This window comes from Aspergillus flavus, chromosome 8 (assembly GCF_009017415.1).
Source record: "Aspergillus flavus chromosome 8, complete sequence".
NCBI classification, from domain to species: Eukaryota; Fungi; Ascomycota; class Eurotiomycetes; order Eurotiales; family Aspergillaceae; genus Aspergillus; species Aspergillus flavus.
In genome coordinates, this window is record NC_092403.1 from 1734107 (window position 1) to 1753392 (window position 19286).

At 48.7% G+C, this 19286-nt stretch overlaps 7 protein-coding genes across 7 annotated transcripts; 2 read left to right on the forward strand and 5 right to left on the reverse strand.

Annotated features, from left to right (window-relative positions):
* Window positions 1-34: 34 nt before the first annotated feature.
* Window positions 35-2607, reverse strand: F9C07_12821 (putative C6 transcription factor; the record flags this gene model as incomplete). The annotated part of the gene is made up of 4 exons (XM_071507901.1): window positions 35-149; window positions 209-298; window positions 347-1960; window positions 2008-2607. 4 exons carry the CDS (start codon window positions 2605-2607, stop codon window positions 66-68), a joined length of 2388 nt encoding a protein of 795 aa, XP_071367390.1. The 3' UTR covers window positions 35-65.
* A 202-nt stretch (window positions 2608-2809) lies between these two features.
* On the reverse strand, window positions 2810-8432 carry F9C07_2287434 (pleiotropic drug resistance proteins, ABC superfamily). The gene is made up of 7 exons (XM_041287486.2): window positions 7453-8432; window positions 6060-7386; window positions 5797-6006; window positions 5133-5742; window positions 3818-5084; window positions 3415-3757; window positions 2810-3327 (listed from the first exon to the last, which is right to left on the reverse strand). Exons 1-7 carry the CDS (start codon window positions 7917-7919, stop codon window positions 3184-3186), a joined length of 4368 nt encoding a protein of 1455 aa, XP_041151168.2. The 5' UTR covers window positions 7920-8432; the 3' UTR covers window positions 2810-3183.
* Window positions 8433-10472: 2040 nt separating this feature from the next.
* Window positions 10473-12060, forward strand: F9C07_1940397 (cellobiose dehydrogenase). Its single transcript, XM_041287492.2, has 2 exons — window positions 10473-10671; window positions 10783-12060. The coding sequence occupies exons 1-2, from the start codon at window positions 10617-10619 to the stop codon at window positions 11928-11930; spliced, it is 1203 nt and encodes a 400-aa protein (XP_041151167.2). The 5' UTR covers window positions 10473-10616; the 3' UTR covers window positions 11931-12060.
* Window positions 12061-12198: 138 nt separating this feature from the next.
* Window positions 12199-12822, forward strand: F9C07_2205988 (uncharacterized protein; the record flags this gene model as incomplete). The annotated part of the gene is made up of 1 exon (XM_071509622.1): window positions 12199-12822. One exon carries the CDS (start codon window positions 12199-12201, stop codon window positions 12820-12822), a length of 624 nt encoding a protein of 207 aa, XP_071367391.1.
* A 309-nt stretch (window positions 12823-13131) lies between these two features.
* Window positions 13132-14344, reverse strand: F9C07_2205989 (uncharacterized protein; the record flags this gene model as incomplete). The annotated part of the gene is made up of 4 exons (XM_041295286.2): window positions 13132-13536; window positions 13588-13768; window positions 13821-13942; window positions 14000-14344. 4 exons carry the CDS (start codon window positions 14342-14344, stop codon window positions 13132-13134), a joined length of 1053 nt encoding a protein of 350 aa, XP_041151166.2.
* A 365-nt stretch (window positions 14345-14709) lies between these two features.
* On the reverse strand, window positions 14710-16001 carry F9C07_2077645 (alphaN-acetylglucosamine transferase; the record flags this gene model as incomplete). The annotated part of the gene is made up of 2 exons (XM_041295285.1): window positions 14710-15461; window positions 15530-16001. 2 exons carry the CDS (start codon window positions 15999-16001, stop codon window positions 14710-14712), a joined length of 1224 nt encoding a protein of 407 aa, XP_041151165.1.
* Window positions 16002-16311: 310 nt separating this feature from the next.
* F9C07_12827 (repressor protein) lies at window positions 16312-18832 on the reverse strand (the record flags this gene model as incomplete). Its single annotated transcript, XM_041295284.1, has 2 exons — window positions 16312-16563; window positions 16667-18832. The coding sequence occupies 2 exons, from the start codon at window positions 18830-18832 to the stop codon at window positions 16312-16314; spliced, it is 2418 nt and encodes an 805-aa protein (XP_041151164.1).
* Window positions 18833-19286: the final 454 nt, after the last annotated feature.

The window sequence follows — 19286 nt, forward strand, 5'->3', positions numbered from 1 at the left end:
GCCCAGCGCACGTGCGTCAACTATCAACTATTAAGTAAACCATTCATCTGCGTTCAGGAGAACATTCAAAATCCTGTTATAAAGTCTATATTCCATAGTTCCGGAAATCCGTAGTCTGCCGAGTCGAATAGATTACCAAAGTCCAGCGGCTGGTCGCTGACTGTTAGTCCGACAAAGTAGATAGAGTCTAGGGTGAGGATATCCTTACGGAAACAGAGGCTGACTCGTAGGGAACCAACGCAGGATCAAACGGTATCTCGGGAGCCGCAGAGTTCAGGTTAGCTGCTAAGGTATCCGGCTATACCTAAATTAGTAGAACCCAACGCATGAAACATAAAATACTTACCACAACGGGACCATCTTCTCTTCGAATATCGGCCCAGGCTTTCCCTCGAATCAGCCGTTCACAGTCCTTGATGGATTTTGCAGCTACCTGTTCGACCTTCCTTAGGGCATCCTCTCCGTTCAGACGCGCCTTGACAGATGCGACAGCCATTGCAAGGAAAATAAATGCCTTGCACCCTTTCCCCCGTGGCGAAATTCGGCTGCCAAAGGTGTCCAGCGTATGCTCTACGGCCCGGACTAAGACATCCTGCTGGGACCGTACCAGGTCATTTAGCGAACTTAGTGAGCTAAGCTGGCCAGGGGGCTGTTTCGATGAGGAAAACTCGCTAGCTTGGAGGGAAACCTCCACACAGACGGTGATCGCGGCGTGGAAAAATTCGTCTCGGAACATCCCGCCACTAAGCTGTCCTAGATGTGGACATGCTTGTGCCTCTGGGAGGCTAACAGCGGGAGCATCCAGCTGAGAAAGCATTTCCAGAGATGACTCGAGACAGATCTTTCGTGAATAGGAAAATTTGGGCGACAATTGCACACTGAGAGAGAATGGACGGTGAAGAACAAGTAAAAACCTGACCATGATGAACATCAAGAACGACCTCGTGAACTGCAGACTCTCAGGGGAAATTGATGTGGATGCGTTATCGGAGAACAAGGCCAAGGCATTATCCCGGTACTGAACCAGTTGTTCGCTCAGGCGCAATGCCTCGTCATAAGACAAAGCGAACTTCAAACTATTGACTAACTTCGCTACTCGAACACGCAACGACAATGACCGCGCCAGCAGAACCTGGAAACTACTGCGTGTTATCATCGCTGCGTCCTTCGGGATAACGTCCTCTGTCAGATCTTCCGTCAGGTCTTCATCGTCATAATTTGACGGTGGGTCACAGTCATATTCTTCTAAGTCGATTGAAGGAGGCATCCCTCCGTCCAAGGCTGACTGCAGATCCAGCTCCAAGATGGTAGCCCACAGGCGGCGACGCATTTCAGCCCAAAACCTAGTCATCTTTGGAAAGCGCGCGGGGTTCCGGTGCAACCCTATCATCATGGCAGAGCGGATCAAAGAGCCCGAAGAGATCCAGACAACATCCCCATCTGTAGCGTCAGCCTGGCGTGCGAGAATCAAGATACACTGGATCTGCAACATGTTGAAGTCAATCGTTGAGCTAACGTTAATGGATGAGATCCAAGACTGAACTGCCATAATCCACCCTCCCGCCGCACTATGCAAAGTATCGTTCTCATTGAGTCTCGTCGTTGGGCTAAAAAAGCAGCTGCTGGCAGCCATCACCGCCAAAAGTTTGGCAATAAAGGCCATATCAGCGGTTTCGGTACCAGCCCAGTATGTCTCATATTGCTTGAGAAATGTTGGAACGTGCAAGATTCGATATGTCGTTTCAAATGTAGACAGATACAAGCTAACTAGCTCATCGGCGACTCTCCGATGCGGGAGCATCTCTTCCAGCGTGAAAGCTTTCTCACGGTATGCCTTCTGATGATCTTGCTTCTCCCGAGATAGCATCTCGCCCCTGAACTTTTTCAATTTGAGATATTCCGGGCTTTTCGACTTCTTCTGCATGCGTCGGTCTTGAAAGTAGGAGGCCACGTCTTTGAACTGTAGCTGTTTAGCACGGGAACGTTGCACGACTCGTTGCCACTTACAAATGAAAAAGATAGTGCTGAATGACAACGTCCGCAGTATCTGGTTTTCCCATTTTTCCCCCTAAAACATGCTCGTCCTGGTAGATACTTGACGTCCTCACTGAGAAGTAAAGAATCCGATGTTATCCGGGGCCCGTAGTCTGACACAGATTCACATGCCGAACTGTCCGGCGTTTGGATCGATCCGGCTTTGGACAATGCACTTTCCAACACCTGCACGCGATGTCGGAGTTCTTGCACTTCCTCGGGGCGTCCTTTGGGCTTGGTAATTCGGTTCGTAGACTGGTGCCTCGAGTCGAAGACGTAGAGCCCACTATGGGCTGGACTGGTGTGATTACTAGACACATTGGCCCGGTTGGAAGCGGTGCGAATCGGTCGAGTCTCCAACGGCTGGCCTGGCGCGGGTCCGGAGTAAACGCAGAGGTCTGGGGTCTTCGACTTGACGCATTGCGAGCACGGTAATGCTCGGTCACATTTGAGCTTGCGGCGCCTGCACACTGTACAAGAAAGAGCCGGTCGGCGCCGTCGGGGTACTAAAATCGAGTCCGGTGATGTTGACGTTTGTTCGTTATGATTTTCTAATTCGCGATCTTTGTACATATTGGCTGGGGGAGTTCTATCGCCTGAACAACATTTGTTGGTTCTAGCCAGAAGATATTTCAATAATGCGGAGGGATATACGTTAAGATATTGGCACCTAAAAGAGAGGGAAGTAGTACACGGTGCCAAATCCAACACACATTATCAGATTGATAATAATTATAGTAATCCAGAAGAATCCTTCTTTCCGATGGCCTGATCCTCTATTATGAAGTCACGATCGGAGCAAAATCCACCTTCGGCCTTCCGCTTTGGGCTAAATCCGGAGATAAGCGGCTCGGGGAATCCTATTAGAGTAATTATCACCGACTTCCGGTTTCTTCCAACTTGAGGCAGTTCAAGATTGATGCCTGACCCAGAACTACAGGACAATCAATACATTATAATATTCCACCTCTCCTACTATTTAGCTCGTTGATGTCTCCCAGTCGATTGTGTATCCATGACAGACCCTATGGCTTCGTAACGAGCTGAGGTCTCAGTATTTCGACCAGGAGGCTCTAGCCTCTTGCACGGTCTGATATTATGTTTATATACTTCACTGTATCATACATACAGGTAAACTGGTCAAATGCCTTATTTACGCCCCCAGAAAGGCTTCATCACAGATCGCACATATACAAGAACATACACCATCGAATAGTTGGAGATCACGAATGCCAAGAAAATGCCGAAGTACGGCCAAATCTTCGACGAGTCTAGGCCAATGCCAGACAGATACTAAGGTAACATCGTTAGTTTGAGAGTTGTATTGAATCGACCATTATTGTCGTCCACTCAAAGGGAGAAGTGAAAACAAACACTTACATCATCCCCATAGCTATACTTGCAATATCCGCATCTGCTTGTGTCATCTGGGTTGGAAAGGTAGCCTACGCCGTGCTCTGCAAGCCACGGCCCTGCATACTCTGCGCACGTCATGTTCGGTGGGCTTTCAAACATGGTCAATTCGCTGCTGTCACAGATGACGGGCATTCCGCGTAGGACAGCCGTTAGGACACCCCCGATCCAATAAGTGAAGGGTGTGGCATAGTACATGGTGTACTTCCAGAACACGGGCATGTTCTCGTGGGGCTGAAGGATACCGTTGAACAGTTCGCACATGATGATGAAGAATGGCATGAGGGTCGCAGCCACCATAGAGTCAGCGCTGTGGTCATCTGTCAGCATGGAACCTACGTTTGATTATCCCAGTTGTAAGCATTCTCACCTCAGCGCTGCGATCCATTGACCCCAAGACGTGGCGAACAGGAAGAACAAGAAGAACATCAAGAAACTATATCCGGCTGCAAATCCCAAAGGAAGTCCAACAATGAAATAATAGAGCACATAGAACACCACGGCGCTGATAATAGCGTACGGGATCTCGGATACGATTTGCGCTGTACAGAATGCAACCCATCCATAGACACCGCTAGGACCTTCGCGGGCCTTCCATATATCGCGATTCATGATAAACCGCATAGATATGGCGTTGATGAACTCAGGTACCAGCATCAGAACCAAGAAGCATGAGAAGGCCTTGGATTGCAGGTCGGTTGAGCTATTCCCAATCTGGAGGTAAGTGAGACCGTTGATCAGAGCGTGCAGGAACGACGCATAGAGCCGTGAGTAGGGATACTCCGGGCTTCTCCAGTACTGCCGCAAAGTACGTTGGGTCAAAAGGCCCACCTGGCGATAAAGTGGCGGCTGGGAGATTCCTTTTGCACGTTGGGATACACCGGCCTCAGCTCCTTTACTCCGGATGTCGCATATGTCTTTCTTGACCATATCGGCTTCCGCAGATCGGTTCCACACGTCAGCCCAGTTGACTTGATGCGTGGTATCTTTTTTCATGCCCCCCACGACAACTTCGATCAAGTAGTCTGCCGCATTGGTCACATTCTCCGGCTTATGCCCATTCTTGGAGAAATATTCAAAGATCGAACAGCCGGACTCCCCGACTTCCCCAAAGTAATAGGTACTTCCGCCAGGACTGAGAGCCAAGACTCGATCAAAATCCTCGAATTGCTGTTGGTTTGCCTGGTGAATGGTACAAAGGATAGCCAGTCCCTGGTCTGCCAACCGTCTCAACAAAGCAACAATGCTAGAAGCGCCCTGGCTATCAAGTCCACTTGTCGGCTCATCCAGGAAGAGTAGCAACTCAGGCCTCGCACAAAGCTCTACTCCAATAGTGACACGCTTCTTCTTTTCGATATCTAAGGATCCGATGAGGGCGTTCTGTAACTCGATCAAGTCAAGCGTCTCAATGACTGTGTTTACGTACGCGAGCTTTTCTTTATCTGGCACCCCCGGGTTCTGGCGCAGCAGCGCTGAAAATTCAAGCGCCTCGCGAACAGTGCTGCTCTCATCGTGAATATCCATTTGCTGGCAGTATCCGATCTGACGGTTAAATGACTCATCAACAGCATGTCCGTCGACGTACATTGTGCCCGTCAATTTTCCAGAATTTGGCCGCTGAGTCAGGGCAGTCAATACTGTAGTCGTCAGCAAGGGAACATGAAAGGGAATAAACAGAGCCTTACGCGTTGATTTTCCCGCTCCAGAGGCACCAACTAGAGCCGTCAGGGTTCCAGGCTTGCAGTAGCCACTGACTCCATTCAGCAGCTTTCGTGTCTCCTTCCCAACTTGGACAAACAGCTCCAAATTGTCCCAAGTAAATGTGGACATGGATCCGGTTATGGCTTGGCCAGACCTTTCAAAATTGTTTGCTGAATCAGGCATGGTTACATCGCGGTGGACAGGGTTGCTTTCTTCATCCAGTCCTTGCCTGTGGCTTCGTCTTGAATTTCTCCGCGACTTCTTATACTCTATGGGGCCCGCACTGTCCGGCTCCCATTCCATGATTTCACTTAACCAGCAAGTGCAGACAATGTAGACCACGGTGAAGAGACACAGTATTCCAAAATTGCGCCAGACATGACCAAAAGAAAAGCCGTATTGGGCTGCTAAGTAATCGTCGCCGTTCACGACAGTCGTTCCGATCTGGCTTCCCGCATAGCCGCACGTCTGATATGCAATATTGGTGTAGTTGGCACCCGAAGGGACAATAGATTCTGGTGAGCAAGTGAAATTGGCATTGTGAAATTCTGCTGCCATCATCGCTTCGTAAGTATAAAGAGCTGGAGTAGTATACTAAAGAGTGGGATGAGCATCGAGCACAACATGGGATCCTTCCAGAAATCTTACCGCTATCCAGCCAACCCAAGGGACGTCTTTGATCATCCTGTCGACTGAGAGGACATAACCACCAAAGACTATGCAGAACAGTACAGATACGCCACAGTACCGCAAAGCAACTTCAAAATTAGAAGATGCAGCGGCGAACAATCGGAACTGAGCCGTTAAACAGATGGTACATAGATAGATGAATAAGAAATCAATCCAAAAAGCCCCGGCCTGGTGAAACAGTCAGTGAGAGTCTTCATGCTAGATACAAAAGATCAACCTACATCAGACTTTAAGCCAGACAAGAAGTAAACCACGATCAAATACAGAAACGTGATCACTGCCGCTATGAGAAAATCCGTAATGACTCTGGCCAAACATACAGCACTGGGTCGAACAAACGCAAACTTCTTTTGACGACTGAGAATATCCCGCCCTTGCATTGCCTCTTCCAATTCGGACATCTGGAGCCACGCGAGCAGAATGGAGGAGTAAAAAATGACGCCTCCCCGAGAGTACATCCCTGCAGTAGTCTGCGGTTGATTATAGAACATGGAACCGACCAGCAACCCGTAGACAACAGACGATATGATCTTGATATACAATGGAGACATATGCCCCCGGATCTGCCACAGCTGTCGCTTTGCACAAAGCACCACCTGTCGGAACACGGAGATCGTATACGGGGATTTAGGAGACACAAAACGGGACTTGTCTGTCTGTATGGCCTTCTTGAAGTCTTCCAGACTTCCATCGTCCGAATCGATCTGCGAGCACCGGACACTTTTTCCGCCAAGACGTTGATCCTCATAGTGCTGTACATCATATTGGACCTTCTGATAGGCTGAGCTTTTGCGGAATGCTTCCTCCAGCTCAATGGGTCCCTTGGGGGCTCGGTGCTCCCAGCCTGGTCGGAATCTGCGTCTCTCGGGCACTGTGATGCTCGTTAAGAAGTCCGAGATTGTCTGCATCTCAGCGCACTCGTAACCCAAGTCTTCAAAGTAACGCTTTGCTTCCCGAGCTGGGCCTTGATAAAGCATGCGCCCTTCGTCAATCAGAAGAACCTTGTCAACCAGGTCGTATATGGCGTCTGATGCTTGATACAGTGTCATTAGCGTGGCTTTGCCACAAGTATCAGTCATGATTCGGAGACTACGAGCATAGTCCAAAGCGGATGAGGCGTCAAGTCCCCTGGTGGAATTATCCCAACATGAAACAGAAGAATCCGTTGCGAGGGACTCAATAATTGAAATACGCTTGCGTTCTCCGCCAGAAACACCCCGAATGTATTCGTTACCGACCAATGTATTCATCGTGTGGGACATACCAAAAACGCGACCGTAGATCTCAAGGTATCGAGGAATCCGGTCTTGGTATCTCTGGGGTGTCTTACTCTGGAGTGCAAATTCCAGCGTCTGTTGCACTGTGAGTGTAGGGAAATGTACATCGTCCTCTGGGACATAGGCCACTTGGCCACGATAGTGCTTCTTAACCTCTTCTAGGCTGAGACCAGAGTAGTCCAAAGACCCTGTCACTCCGAGAAACGAAGAGTGATGGCCGGCAATTGTTCGGAGAAATGTCGAGCAACCAGCTCCTGGTCGTCCCAGCACCCTGTCGGGTCATAAGTCTGGACACATCTTACTCGGTACATTGTTATACAGATGTAGGTGTACTTACAGCATGATCTCACCACTTCGAACGGCGCCTGAGAAATCGCGAATCAACGGACGTCCGCTCTGTGGTTCCTTCCTCGAAAGCCAGGGCTGAATAGTCCACTCATAGACATCTTGGAATGTCAATGTGCGCCACAGTGCCGTTCCCAAGGTCTTGACATCAGTGTGCTCCTCCCCATCGCCCCATGTTGACAGTGATTGAAAGCAAACTCCAAGATTGGACTTTTTCCGGCCAGCTTGCAACTCTGCTTCTAAAAATTTGTCAAAGGAAGAGTGCGGCTCAGGATAACCTTGTTTGGAGTTGTGATGGCTAATCTCAGTCAAGGTCCGACGGATCTCCGCAATGGCATCTTCATCGTCGTGAGACAAGAACACCCGAGGCGAGGACACACTATCCGATGGACTCTCAGCTTCATGATTGGCAGCAAGGGAGGTGCTCCCAGGTGGGTGAGCGTGGAGATGGGCCGGCATGGTGAATCCACGGCCTATCTTAAGCCTGGTACCTCGCGAGAAACGCCTGATATAGGGTGATCAACTTGATGTATCCTCAAGCATCGCACACAAAGACAGTTTTATATATCAGTCGGTGTGGCTAGACTGCAAGCAGCACCAATTTACAGGTCTCGTGTGCTAGATGAAAGAGGAAGCCAAGCTTCATGCCCCATGGCCATTGGACGTCATATAAGCCAATTCTTTTACCCCGGAGTAGTTTTTGTAAGCACAATGGTGCAAAGAGATTCGACAATCGTCTCTCCAGGGGCCCACCATTTTAGGTGTCTCAAAAAGAAAATTACTCGCATCGTATGGCTATATAAGGGCTGATTGGCCAGTAAGGCCGGAGAAGGCAATGGAATAAAGGGTATTTTCCGAGTAGGGCAGTTCGCTGGAGATGAATCATGGGTGCCAATGCCGGCTGGGAACCTGGTTTTATCCTACTAGCGTTCCAGACTTCTCTGTCTTCATAGGTTCATTGGCAGCGAAAAGGGCAGCCAAGATGCAGCGATCCACTTTTTCCATCTTGTAACAGTACAGAGCGAAAAGGGTCCGTGATCATACTGCGTATATTGAGCCCCACCTCTCCACTGCCTTCTAAGTGAGTGGTAGTATTTAATACCTAGTATGCTATACCCCGAGATCAACGTTCAAGATGGTCTAGTAGGACTGGTTAGGTAGAACTTCAGTTACTATTGCTGTAGATGTCCAGATACCATCTCGTAGTGGTCGTGGTAATACCTAGGGCTACGTATGTACAGAGTAGGGTCAGCGCGTTCTCCAATAGGATCCTCCCACCCAATTGGTGCTTTTTCCCCTTCGCTTTTTTACCTGAACGGGATTGGTGGGCTACCAATCTTTACCCTTTACGGCAAATCTTTCGCCAAGATGGATCCCAGTCCGAATTCTTCTTTTCTTCTACGGAGTACAGCCGAAAATTAATCAGGAGAAAAATACATTACAATAAAATAAGATAAGATAGAAGAGAAGAAAGAACAAAAGTAGTCGATGTCATAATTGCCTTGCGTCAGTGATCATTTATACATATTAAACAGCTCTAACCCTGTATAGATGCCAGATACATAGCCAATAGCTGTGCTATGCATAGATTAACTATCATAATATCCAGACAACCACCGACTTGTGGTAAATATACTGATACAACATGGCCAAAGAGTTTAAAATACTTCTCTAGTTTTACATATTACGGTTTATTACATATCATATTCGTACTGTTTTCCCTTTTCATCATTTATTACTCTTATAATTTCTAGATTGGTGGTTACTACTGTAGTTGTTTATTATCAGTCAAAAGAAGGGCTACTTGTCCCTACCCTACAGAATACTTAGAACATCCATTTCCCTTTCCAGGCGTTATGAAGCGCGATAAAGAGCAGCGGTCAATGGAACTGGGCTTTTCTGAATAGCTATCTATACAATGATTAACCCCAACAGCCTTCCCTACTAGACAGATCTTATGTCTCGTTGCTTTAAACTTGTCCATGTCCATCAATTTTTGACCCCATAATTTGTACATATAATGATCATCTCTTGCGTGTCAGTTTCCTCTCACGAGTCACAAATTCAGCTAGTCTTGATTTTGAAAAAAAGAGCAAGGATCGAGACAAAGAAGAAAGTAGTCCTTGGATGATGATGGTGGATAATCATTCAGTAGATGCTTGAGTTAGTGCCGTCCAAGAAATCCAGACTTGCTTTACCAATCCTAGGCCCATGGCTCATATCTTATCGGTCAGTCCACTATACAGGAATACATATTGGAAAACACAAACTAAGAATCCTGGCACAGACTTGTATTAACAGTTGCCCAGCAAAAGCGAACCAAAGTCTATGTCTCAGTGTGTTATCAATATGTAGGACCCAGACTATAGTATCCGTCAAATAATTTCACCATAAAACTGCCAGAATCCTTAGAGATTTGTAGTCTCCATAGAGCCACGGAGTAAGGTTTTGGTAACCTTGGTTTTATGAATCACGTTGAAGGAGGCGCAATCTATGAGTTACTTGAATTATAGACCCTAGACGCATGGATCTGACTCAAGGATAGGTTCACGGCACAGCCAGATATGAGATGAGCTAATAGCCACCTTCTCAACCAGTGAACAATCAGTTTATACTTATAAATTAACAATGATCACTGTATATCTCAGTTACTACGTTCGCTTCATTGCCATAGAGATCTATCGGTCGAAATGAAACAGAACTGAAAGCTGTTAAATACACTTCTCCAGGTAGCACGCTATATACATATAATCCCCCACAGCTTCATAAGTCATAATCATCCCTCATTTAGCTTACTAGGGTCTCCGGGTCACGAATACGGGGTGGAACCTTGGCTCAAAAAAAGCCACCCTATACAAGCGTTCTAAGTTTTGGATTATCCTTAACGCGCTTATGTTTGTATGCTCCATATGACGGAACAGCTCTATTTTTTAAAATTTACTAAAACACAAACGATAGGCCATGATTCTTCTTGATACTAAGAGTTCGGCGGCAACCAAAGGTTGTGCAGCGGACTATTAGGAACTGGGTTCTCCGTTTAAGCCGAGAGATCAGTACCTAAAAGCGCCACAAGCACATTCTAAGGATGGAATGATATAAAGAGGCAGTGTTCTTTGCCTAACTTCACCAGGAGGATAGAGCAGCGCCAGTCTACTAATGACTATGCAACCTCAAGTCACTGTACCCCTGTATGCTGCAGTGCTAGGGCTCTGTAAGTCCAGTCACTACCCTTTCTTCCATGACCCCAAGTCCATGGCGTTTCACTCGTCTGTATAGCCTTATTCAAGCAATGCGCATGTATTGACCAAAGGTAACTGAACAGTTTGCACTGCCTTGAGCCAACGACCTGTGACCTTTTCTCCTTTTGACCTCGATGGAGTATTCTTCAGTGTCGCCTGTCCTACCATCACCGCCTCCTCTGGATCCGGTCTCATTTTCTTTCAGATCAAGGCCCCAAGTACCCTACAGTGGGTCGGTCTAGGCCAAGGATCGCAGATGGCCAGGGCTAATATGTTCATCCTCTATTCGGCTTCCTCTAGTAATGTGACGCTATCCCCTCGCTCCGGGAAAGGTCATTTCCAGCCAGTGCCTAATCTGGACTCTCGGGTTTCTCTTCTGGATGGTAGCGGTATCCAAGACGGTATGATGACGGCCAATGTGCTCTGCGAGAACTGCAATGACTGGCAGGGCGGGTCTATGGACCCGAAGAGTTCATCGACACAATGGTATTATACTTATAGGGAGGGTTCGCCGATAAATTCTGATAATGTCACTGAGTTTATCCAGAAGCATGATGGGCATGGAGGTGCAAGCGCCGATTTGTCTCACGCAGAGACAGTCTCTACTAATCCGTTTTTAACATACAGCCCAGCCACGGACTCAAGCTATACTACCACTTCCACAGACGGCACTAGGGTTCCTGACATGCCCATCGCACATGGGCTCATGATAGCTATTTCGTTTATCCTACTCTTTCCATCACTTGCCCTGGTTGTCCTACTTCCCTACGCGATCTCCATCCCCAAAGTTCATGCACCCCTTCAGATCCTCACACTTGCCCTCGCCATTTCTGGAATGGATGTAGGTCTTCAACTTGCTGTTGAAAAGAACCTGATGATGAACTCGCACCCTATCATTGGTATTATCGTCGTGGTGCTCCTTACTCTCTTCCAACCGGCAGTGGGGTTTTTCCAGCACCGTCACCTTCGCCGTGATGGCGGCAAGAGTGTCTTTGCTTACGCACATCGCTGGCTGGGCCGTTCGATGATCATTCTTGGTACTATCAATGGAGGTCTTGGTTTCCACTTAGCGGGCATAGACAATCCCGGTGCTCCTCAAAGTGCGATGATTGCATATTCAATCATTGCAGGAGTGGTGGGGTTGGCATATCTTGGGGTACATCTTCTGGTGGGGATGCAAGGAAGATCTCATCGACAAGAGCGGAAGCGCGAATCTACTACCTCCAGGTAGGTAGCAGGTAATGGGACTCCAATAGGAAGGATATCATTAATAAGGGGAATAATAACATGGCTTGAGATTGTTGAGGGGGAAAAAGTATGGTGGTAGTATCTAGAGATGCTAGCATAGTGCTTCCTAGGGGGGCGAGGTTGCTTTAATGCCGTTCACAAGAAAATATACTACTTTTGATATCATTGAAATACGAGAAGCGGCCAATCTTTTATTATTGAAGCCCTAATTACACGTCCTCCGGTAGGGTGGACTTCTATATATGTACGCTATGCCCATTTTAGTCATCCGCTGGCTCCACTGCACTGAAATCACGGGTAGATTTACTTTGCTAAGTACAAAAGGTACATACCAACAACATCAGGAATCTGCAGGGGGCCCCGATTACCTTACTAGCCACGATGATACTGCCGTGTTCCCTCCGAGACCCTTAACACTTGAATCAGGAGGAAGAAAAGCAGATTTAACAATGCTATACAACGCCCTCATCCGCACCCACCACATTACCTCCCGCAAGAAGGTTGCTGCGCTGAAACAAGCTGCATCCGCCCACAATTGCTTTGCACTCCTTCGCTCTGGTGGAATTCCTGGAATCATGTATGTTGAATCGAAAGAGAAGGAGGCTGTCGAGGCATGGGTGAGCGTGGTGCGGAATCTGAGGTATAAGGATTTCCAGCTTGTGGCTAGGCCTGGACTTCTTGAGAAAGACCATCAAATTGGGAATGCGAATGAGAAGCAGTGGGATGGTAAAAAAAGTAATGGACGGCAAGAGCAAGGGGGTAGAGATTCTGTCGCTGGCCTAGAAGAGGTCGAGACAGTCAAGGAGTTTGGAAGTATAATGGAAGACCGCGGTGTTTGGAGATGGTGGAGGAAGGGGATGGGATATGTGAATTGATTGGCGAGTTACGCTGCGCCATTGGGAGCTAAAACTCATGAATAGTCTACAGCACATATTTTGCAGAGCTCTTGCGAGTGGTGTGGCCTGAATTGAAACAATCTACTTCTTTTCATATAGCCCAGGGACGCCCGAAGAGCGATCGCAACGCAGGCAAGGCTTGTGGGTACATACGGCCAGTCATGCTGTCCAATATGGATCTTCAGAATGTGTTACTGCATTGTTAATCAAGATCTCCTGTTTGGAAGTGTGCAATGGTCTTGAAGCTATTTGCAGAAGGTGAAGCAGAGAACTCAATGTCACCTCGGTTCACTGCAGCTCGCGTGATCCTGTTATTGGATTATTACCTGGTAGTTTGGAAAGAGGCCCATGCTGACCCAATTGCTCCAACGGTGGAGGTACATCCAGAGAATGTGCGATTGGAGTGAGTGCCCTTGCTTGGTTGTTTGTGATCGAACAATCCGGATCGTTCAGCCCCTCCACGCCTGTACATGTCGCCATAGCGTTCTGCAGTGCATTCTGGTCTACCCAGCCGTTGAGGAAGTCTCCATGCAGACCATACCCTGTGGGGTCGCCCATAGCGTACACCCAATTTTCATAGTCCGGAAAGGGCTTCGTGTTAAAGAAGAATTCCACGAAGATCGAATACACTGCCACCGGATGGGTCTCCGGGCAAACACCCTGATTATAATCCCCAACCGCGGGATAGGCCATCTAAATCAATCTCAGCCTAGGGCATGTTATAACCGTCGATGCTTCACTCACGTGGCTCTGATGGTCGGGACTATCGAGGGCTTTCCCATCCCAGCAGGAGGGGAAGAACACTTGCGATCTCAATTTCTGACATGATTGCTGGGGAAGATGCTTTGTTTCGCTTGAAGTTCCATCATCCTTCATGCACATGTGGGAGATGGCCCGCTGTGCGAAATTCGTCTCATTATACGTTCTATAACCGCATCAGCCCTGCACCTTACACGACTCGATCCGAAACCTCTGACCGGAGAAATAAATCCCCAGCAACTACGCGCAGTCCGGGGGGCGGCGCCAGCGGATATTTTGTTCCATCGCAAGATGTTGCGTTCGGCGAATAATCGCATGCTCTGTTGAAATAATATATAGCCTGGTTTGCTATGTCAGTTGCCGTCCGGGAAATCCTTCACTACAGTTTACAACACACGCTGTTCTCAAATTCGATTGTTTCAAACCCATCCCGCGTCTGATGATATAACTGAGGAATCCAGTAATTGCTCCGGTCTATCGCAACCTCACAGGTTGTGTCGTTGGCGTTTCTCGCGGTCTCGGTTGTCATCAGCCTCTGAAAAGCTGTGCCCCCTACAACCACGTGTGTGTGAGAGGAGGGCTTTCCCGGAGACATGATCGGGTCAGACCGTTGGGTTGTTAATGGCAAACAGCTGAAAGTGAATAGATTTTCCATCGGATCAGAAGCACCCGCAGCTAAATGGCATAATGCGAGCGACAGGATCGTTGCGATGCCACATCTTCTGCGACCCGTTACTATCATCATGGCTTTGGTGGAGATATGGTAAGGATAGCAAAAGGTCGTTTGTTGTTTCTCAAAATGAAGCGGTTGCCCCTCCTTTCCCGTATGTCTCATCTTCAGGCATGTTTGTTGGATACCTCTGCCTCATTCTTGTTGAACAGGGTGGATATCAAGGTTTCAGCTGGTATGGCAGCATATTTGGGCTTGGGTCAGTTGGGAATGCACGGGTCCCCAAAAATGCAGGGTGGAATCTACGGCTATTTATTATTCATAAAATGTGACAGTCTATCTGATTTACATGTAATGCTTAGCCCGCGTGGAAACCCATTAACGCCGATCACGCTCTATCAAATATGCATTATACAGGTTCTTTTGAGCCGGAAGACTCAGAATGCTCCGTTGGAGGCCAAGCAGGGGCCGGATAACTCAGAAGTTTGCAGATGTCCTAATTGCTCCGTTAATAAAGCCATGTGCCGACGTGAAGATGTAGCACAAACCTTTCGCCGCCGCCGGAAGTCATGATAGATACTTTTCCACACCTCTCGATCACGGCACCCACTTTCTTGTGGTGTGCCAGGGTTGTGTTTACACTTGGGCAACATCTCAGCCAGCAAATTCTGCGGCCACAGAACCCACGGCTTAGGCAAAGGCCAGTCTGAAAAATGAACAAGTTTGGCTTCTGCTAGCACTTTATCCGGATCCCAAACTTCATAGTTATTGCCCAGGAAATTTCTATGATCCTCTGCGCGGAATTCGCCACTCACTAAGCCATACTGGCGATGCGGAAGCACGGTGGCCGAATCGGCATAACGTTCGTTCAATAACTCCATATCGTATCTTTGTGTCGATGATGTATTGACCGCTTTTTGTCCGTACATAGCCGGAAGCGCCGCCTCCATCAGAGCATTGTATTCCTTGTAGGACGGTTCGATTACAATCAGCAGAGACGACAGCTGTTTGGTATCCGGAAGCCCCCAATACGCCCGTGGCATCGCAACCTTGGTCGGAGGAAGGAAAAATAGCTCATCCATGTTCTGTAAAACGTTGGCGTCGGAGTCAAGGTGGACGATCCGATCGTACTCGCTCTCGCCGAAGGCTAGTAATTTAGAGATACTCTTATCCCATGATTCTCCAGATCCTGTTGAGGAATGTAAATCCCATTAGCTCTTGCTTTTACTTCATAAATCTTCGGCTGTCACAACGCACCTGCCCCCGGTTTGATAGTCTCCAAGGTGATGGGAATCAGCATCACATTGTATTTATCTCTTGCCATCGCCAACAACTGGCTATCCCTATCACGCTCGCTTTCGACGCTGACATCCCAATCTTCAGGAAAGAATAACACTCGTTGTGCCCGACTTCCTAGCCGTTGCAGGGCTTCGAACACCATGACGGCGTTGCACAGATAGGCGCTAGAGGTCGCATACTGGCTATAGGCATAACGGGACCAATCCACCAAATCGTAATTTATGTGAGGCAGGGCCTGGGGTTGGGGACGCTCCCGTCGGAGCCATACCAAGAAAAGGACGAGGAGGGCGAAAACCACCCATGTCCGAATATGTCGGAGTTGCCGTTTGGCGATTGCCAGGCATGGTTCGTCAGGGATATCGAAGAAGTCATCTTCGGAGGATTGAGAGCCTCTGCGGTAAGGGAGCCTCGGCACCTTCTTAATTGCCATTTTCAGTGGTGCAGTTGAGCAAAACAGGGAGCCATTGCGGTATTCAGATGCAAAAGTTGCATATACTCCAAGGAGATGTCTGGACGCGCGTCCGTAGTTGTCTTGATTGTTAAATCAGCGGATCGCAGTCCACCTCGGCGCACGTGATCGCTGCGAACCGGGGGAGTCTGAGACTGGAAATTATATGGTTGGTCTTAACATTGTAATTTTATCCGTGTACAGTCTATGGTTCTGTAGTACAAAATACATATTTATACATTCGATGGGCAATGCGTGTCAAACCTCTTCACTGCCGACTCACGACCGCGTGCTACTGGACCCCGTCAAGTCTCGTCTGAAGTGTTTCCTCGTCGAACTGCCCGTGCTCCCCGACATAATTGCGAAGTGCTTCCAGTGTCATCAGTCGCCGTGGCGCTTTCCGTCCCGTCAGCAGCTCAAATTGAGCGATGGCCTGCTCAATGACGTTGTCGAGTCCATCTACCAGAACCCATGGCCGTCCAGTTTCACTGCGGAAACGACGCATCTGACGTATCAGCGGGGTCTCCAGGGGCTTGTAAGCAAACTATGTCCAGGATCAGTAAGTTCATCATTAACCGGTCATTAGTAGAGTTGCAGAGGGGTGAAGAGGAGAAATATAGAGAAAGAGGAGGGAGAGGAAGACCGACCTCTAAGACCACCCCACCAGTAGGGCTTTCAAGCCATTGCATCGGCATCTCGAAGTTTGCTGGAGGTTCATCTTGGTCCGGGTCGGCAGGTACACAGGACGCAATCAAACATGGATGACAAGTTTCTGACGGCCACTCATCTTGCAATGACCTCAGCACATGCACCACTTTTGTAGAGCCAACCTGCGCTGCCGCCCATGAATTAAAGTGACGGGCTACATTCTCGGCGCGGGATAAGGTGCGGTTGTATATGAAGATCTTCCGGCATCCCAGACGAAGCATGGCATAAATGGCAGCACGGCCCATGCCGCCAGCCCCAATTACCAACCCCGTCGTCTTCAACGGACTAATAGCATTACGTGGGGAAAGATTGCGATTCATGCAGGTCATGATTCCCACCCAATCTGTATTCTCACCGTACCAGCCCAGTACGGGTCCCGCCTGATTGCGACGGCTAGCCTGCTCTTGCAGAGGGAACATCGTCCCATCGGCTCGCGCCCGCAAAGGCATAATCGTGTTAATCGCTCCGATTGCTTCTGCATGTCGACTTTTCGAAGAGAGCTTCTGGAAGATCTCCACCCTCCATGGTTGGACAACACTAGCACCTCCGAAATGCGGGTCTCGGCCTAGCTTGTCTAAAGCCGTGAGAGAGGGAGATTCGGGAATACTGTAGGTGTGGCTCATGCCACAGTGATGGAAGGCAGCATTGTACATAGCTGGTGAAAGACTGTAGGCCACGCTAGCCCCCAGTATATAAAACTGCAGAGGGTCCAAGACATAACTTTGAAACAACGCCTGTACCGCATCCCGTGAAGTAATCTGAGGGTCTGTTCTATTGCCTGTGGGGCGCTTAATCGCCGGGTGAGTGACTGAAGTGAGTGTTGAATTGAACACCTGGGATGTTCGTCCAAGGCTGCCTACGTTGTAGGCGATGATAGGCGGATGTTCGCCCGGTAGAGAGTGGATTTTGTTTGTGAATTTGGCGACAGCCGCATTATCTTCGCGCTCCGCTGCTACTCTGAGAATGCGAACCAGTTGACAACCGAGCTTCTCGGCTTCAAGATAGACAGACAGGCACGATTCGTCATCCCACGTGACACTGGACGAAGGTTTGAATATATGCTGGCCAATGATCTTGGTCATGCCCCTATTACGATTGGCTTCGACCAACAACGATTTGTCTTGATCGAGGTCTATAGCCAGGTATTCTACCGCTAGTCGCAAGCCGTGTTCCACAATCTCGAAATAGAGGCTGCGCAGCTGTGTTGGGGTGAGTGTACCACTGCCAATTCCGGACGTTGAAGCGTCGATTGAGAAGATAATCGGTGTGCGAGCACTCCTGCGGAGTAAAGAAACCTGCTTGCTCACAGTACTCGCCATCTCTGTGTCCCAACGATCCACACAAAGCTCGATGGCATCTCCTCCTGACTGGAGCTCGCACAAGTCGACGTCCTCCTGAAGCATTGCAGAGGATCGAACGAAGATAGCATGTGTGAAGGAACGGTTTTCAGGAGGGGTTTCCAGCAGTACGAAGGGGGAGTCATAACTCGAATGGTCGACATCTGCACCAGTAATAAAACGCACAAATCGAGTAAAGTCCTCTTTGGCTTCTTTGAGCTTGAACGAATACCCAGCTGATCGACGGTCGGGTGTTACTTCGTCGAGTTGAGGTGTCATGCTGGAACGGTCCTCGATATTATAGAATTCAAAATTCGAGCACATCCGATGCAGGGGGTCTCCTTCACAGAGCAATTTGGCAGCCTGATCTTCCAACCCTAAAAGAGTTTGAATGCGGACCATATCACGAACCACATACACCACAGGATTGGTCACTGAATACAGACGAAGGTATTCCTGCACGGGACGAGTAAGGCTCCCCAGACCGCATTCGATTATGCAACGCGATCGATGTTTGTCGAGCATCATCTTAAGAACCTCAATATCACGCTTCTGGAACTCCTGGCCCCCAAAGCGCTTAAGGTACTCATGTCGCGTGAGCCCAGTAACCTGCTTGAAATAGTGATCCTCGGTGATGAAGCGTCTTTTCAACGCCGTTGCAGCAACAAAGCCCAAGGAGCGCTTTCCACAACCTCGGATCCCAACTAGTACTAAGGAAGCATCGGGATTGAGGTTACGGTGACACTCGCGGCCTAGAGATTGAGACATAGCGCCGACAGATAATGCCTGTTGGACTTGTGTATTTGGGGGTAAATTATATTAGGAACCCACTAGAAGACGAACTGTAAGCGGACGTCCGGCAATCCTCACTATCTTCAGCGAACAATCATAAGTGGAACCATGATTCAGCTGGAGGGCAGATTGGCTTAAGGGTGACCTGAATCCACTACTCGAGCTTGATAACGAGATAAGGACGTAGTAGATAATCGGGGCGCATATGCCTTGAGACGATGCAACGATTCACAGCGAGCATGCTGTGACTGTGGAAGAAGCCCGTTGCACAGGTGCAGTAGTTGGTGGATGTAGCAACGCCAAAGATCACTCAGTTAGCACTAAGATCGGTCTTAAGGTACGGAGTAGTGATCGGTATATCAATACTGATGCGGCAGAGTACACCATCCGGTTGAGGTCTGTCGAGCGTCACCGCCTTCCCCCCAGAACT

Coding starts and splice junctions, on each gene's coding strand:
- F9C07_2287434 (XM_041287486.2), bottom strand. CDS start 7,919: ATGCCGGCCCATCTCCACGCTCACCCACCTGGGAGCACCTCCCTTGCT. Junction 3,758..3,817: donor CAATGGATCGCAGCGCTGAG/GTGAGAATGCTT, acceptor AGATGACCACAG/CGCTGACTCTATGGTGGCTG. Junction 3,328..3,414: donor AGTATAGCTATGGGGATGAT/GTAAGTGTTTGT, acceptor ATGTTACCTTAG/TATCTGTCTGGCATTGGCCT.
- F9C07_1940397 (XM_041287492.2), top strand. CDS start 10,617: ATGACTATGCAACCTCAAGTCACTGTACCCCTGTATGCTGCAGTGCTA. Junction 10,672..10,782: donor TGCTGCAGTGCTAGGGCTCT/GTAAGTCCAGTC, acceptor GTAACTGAACAG/TTTGCACTGCCTTGAGCCAA.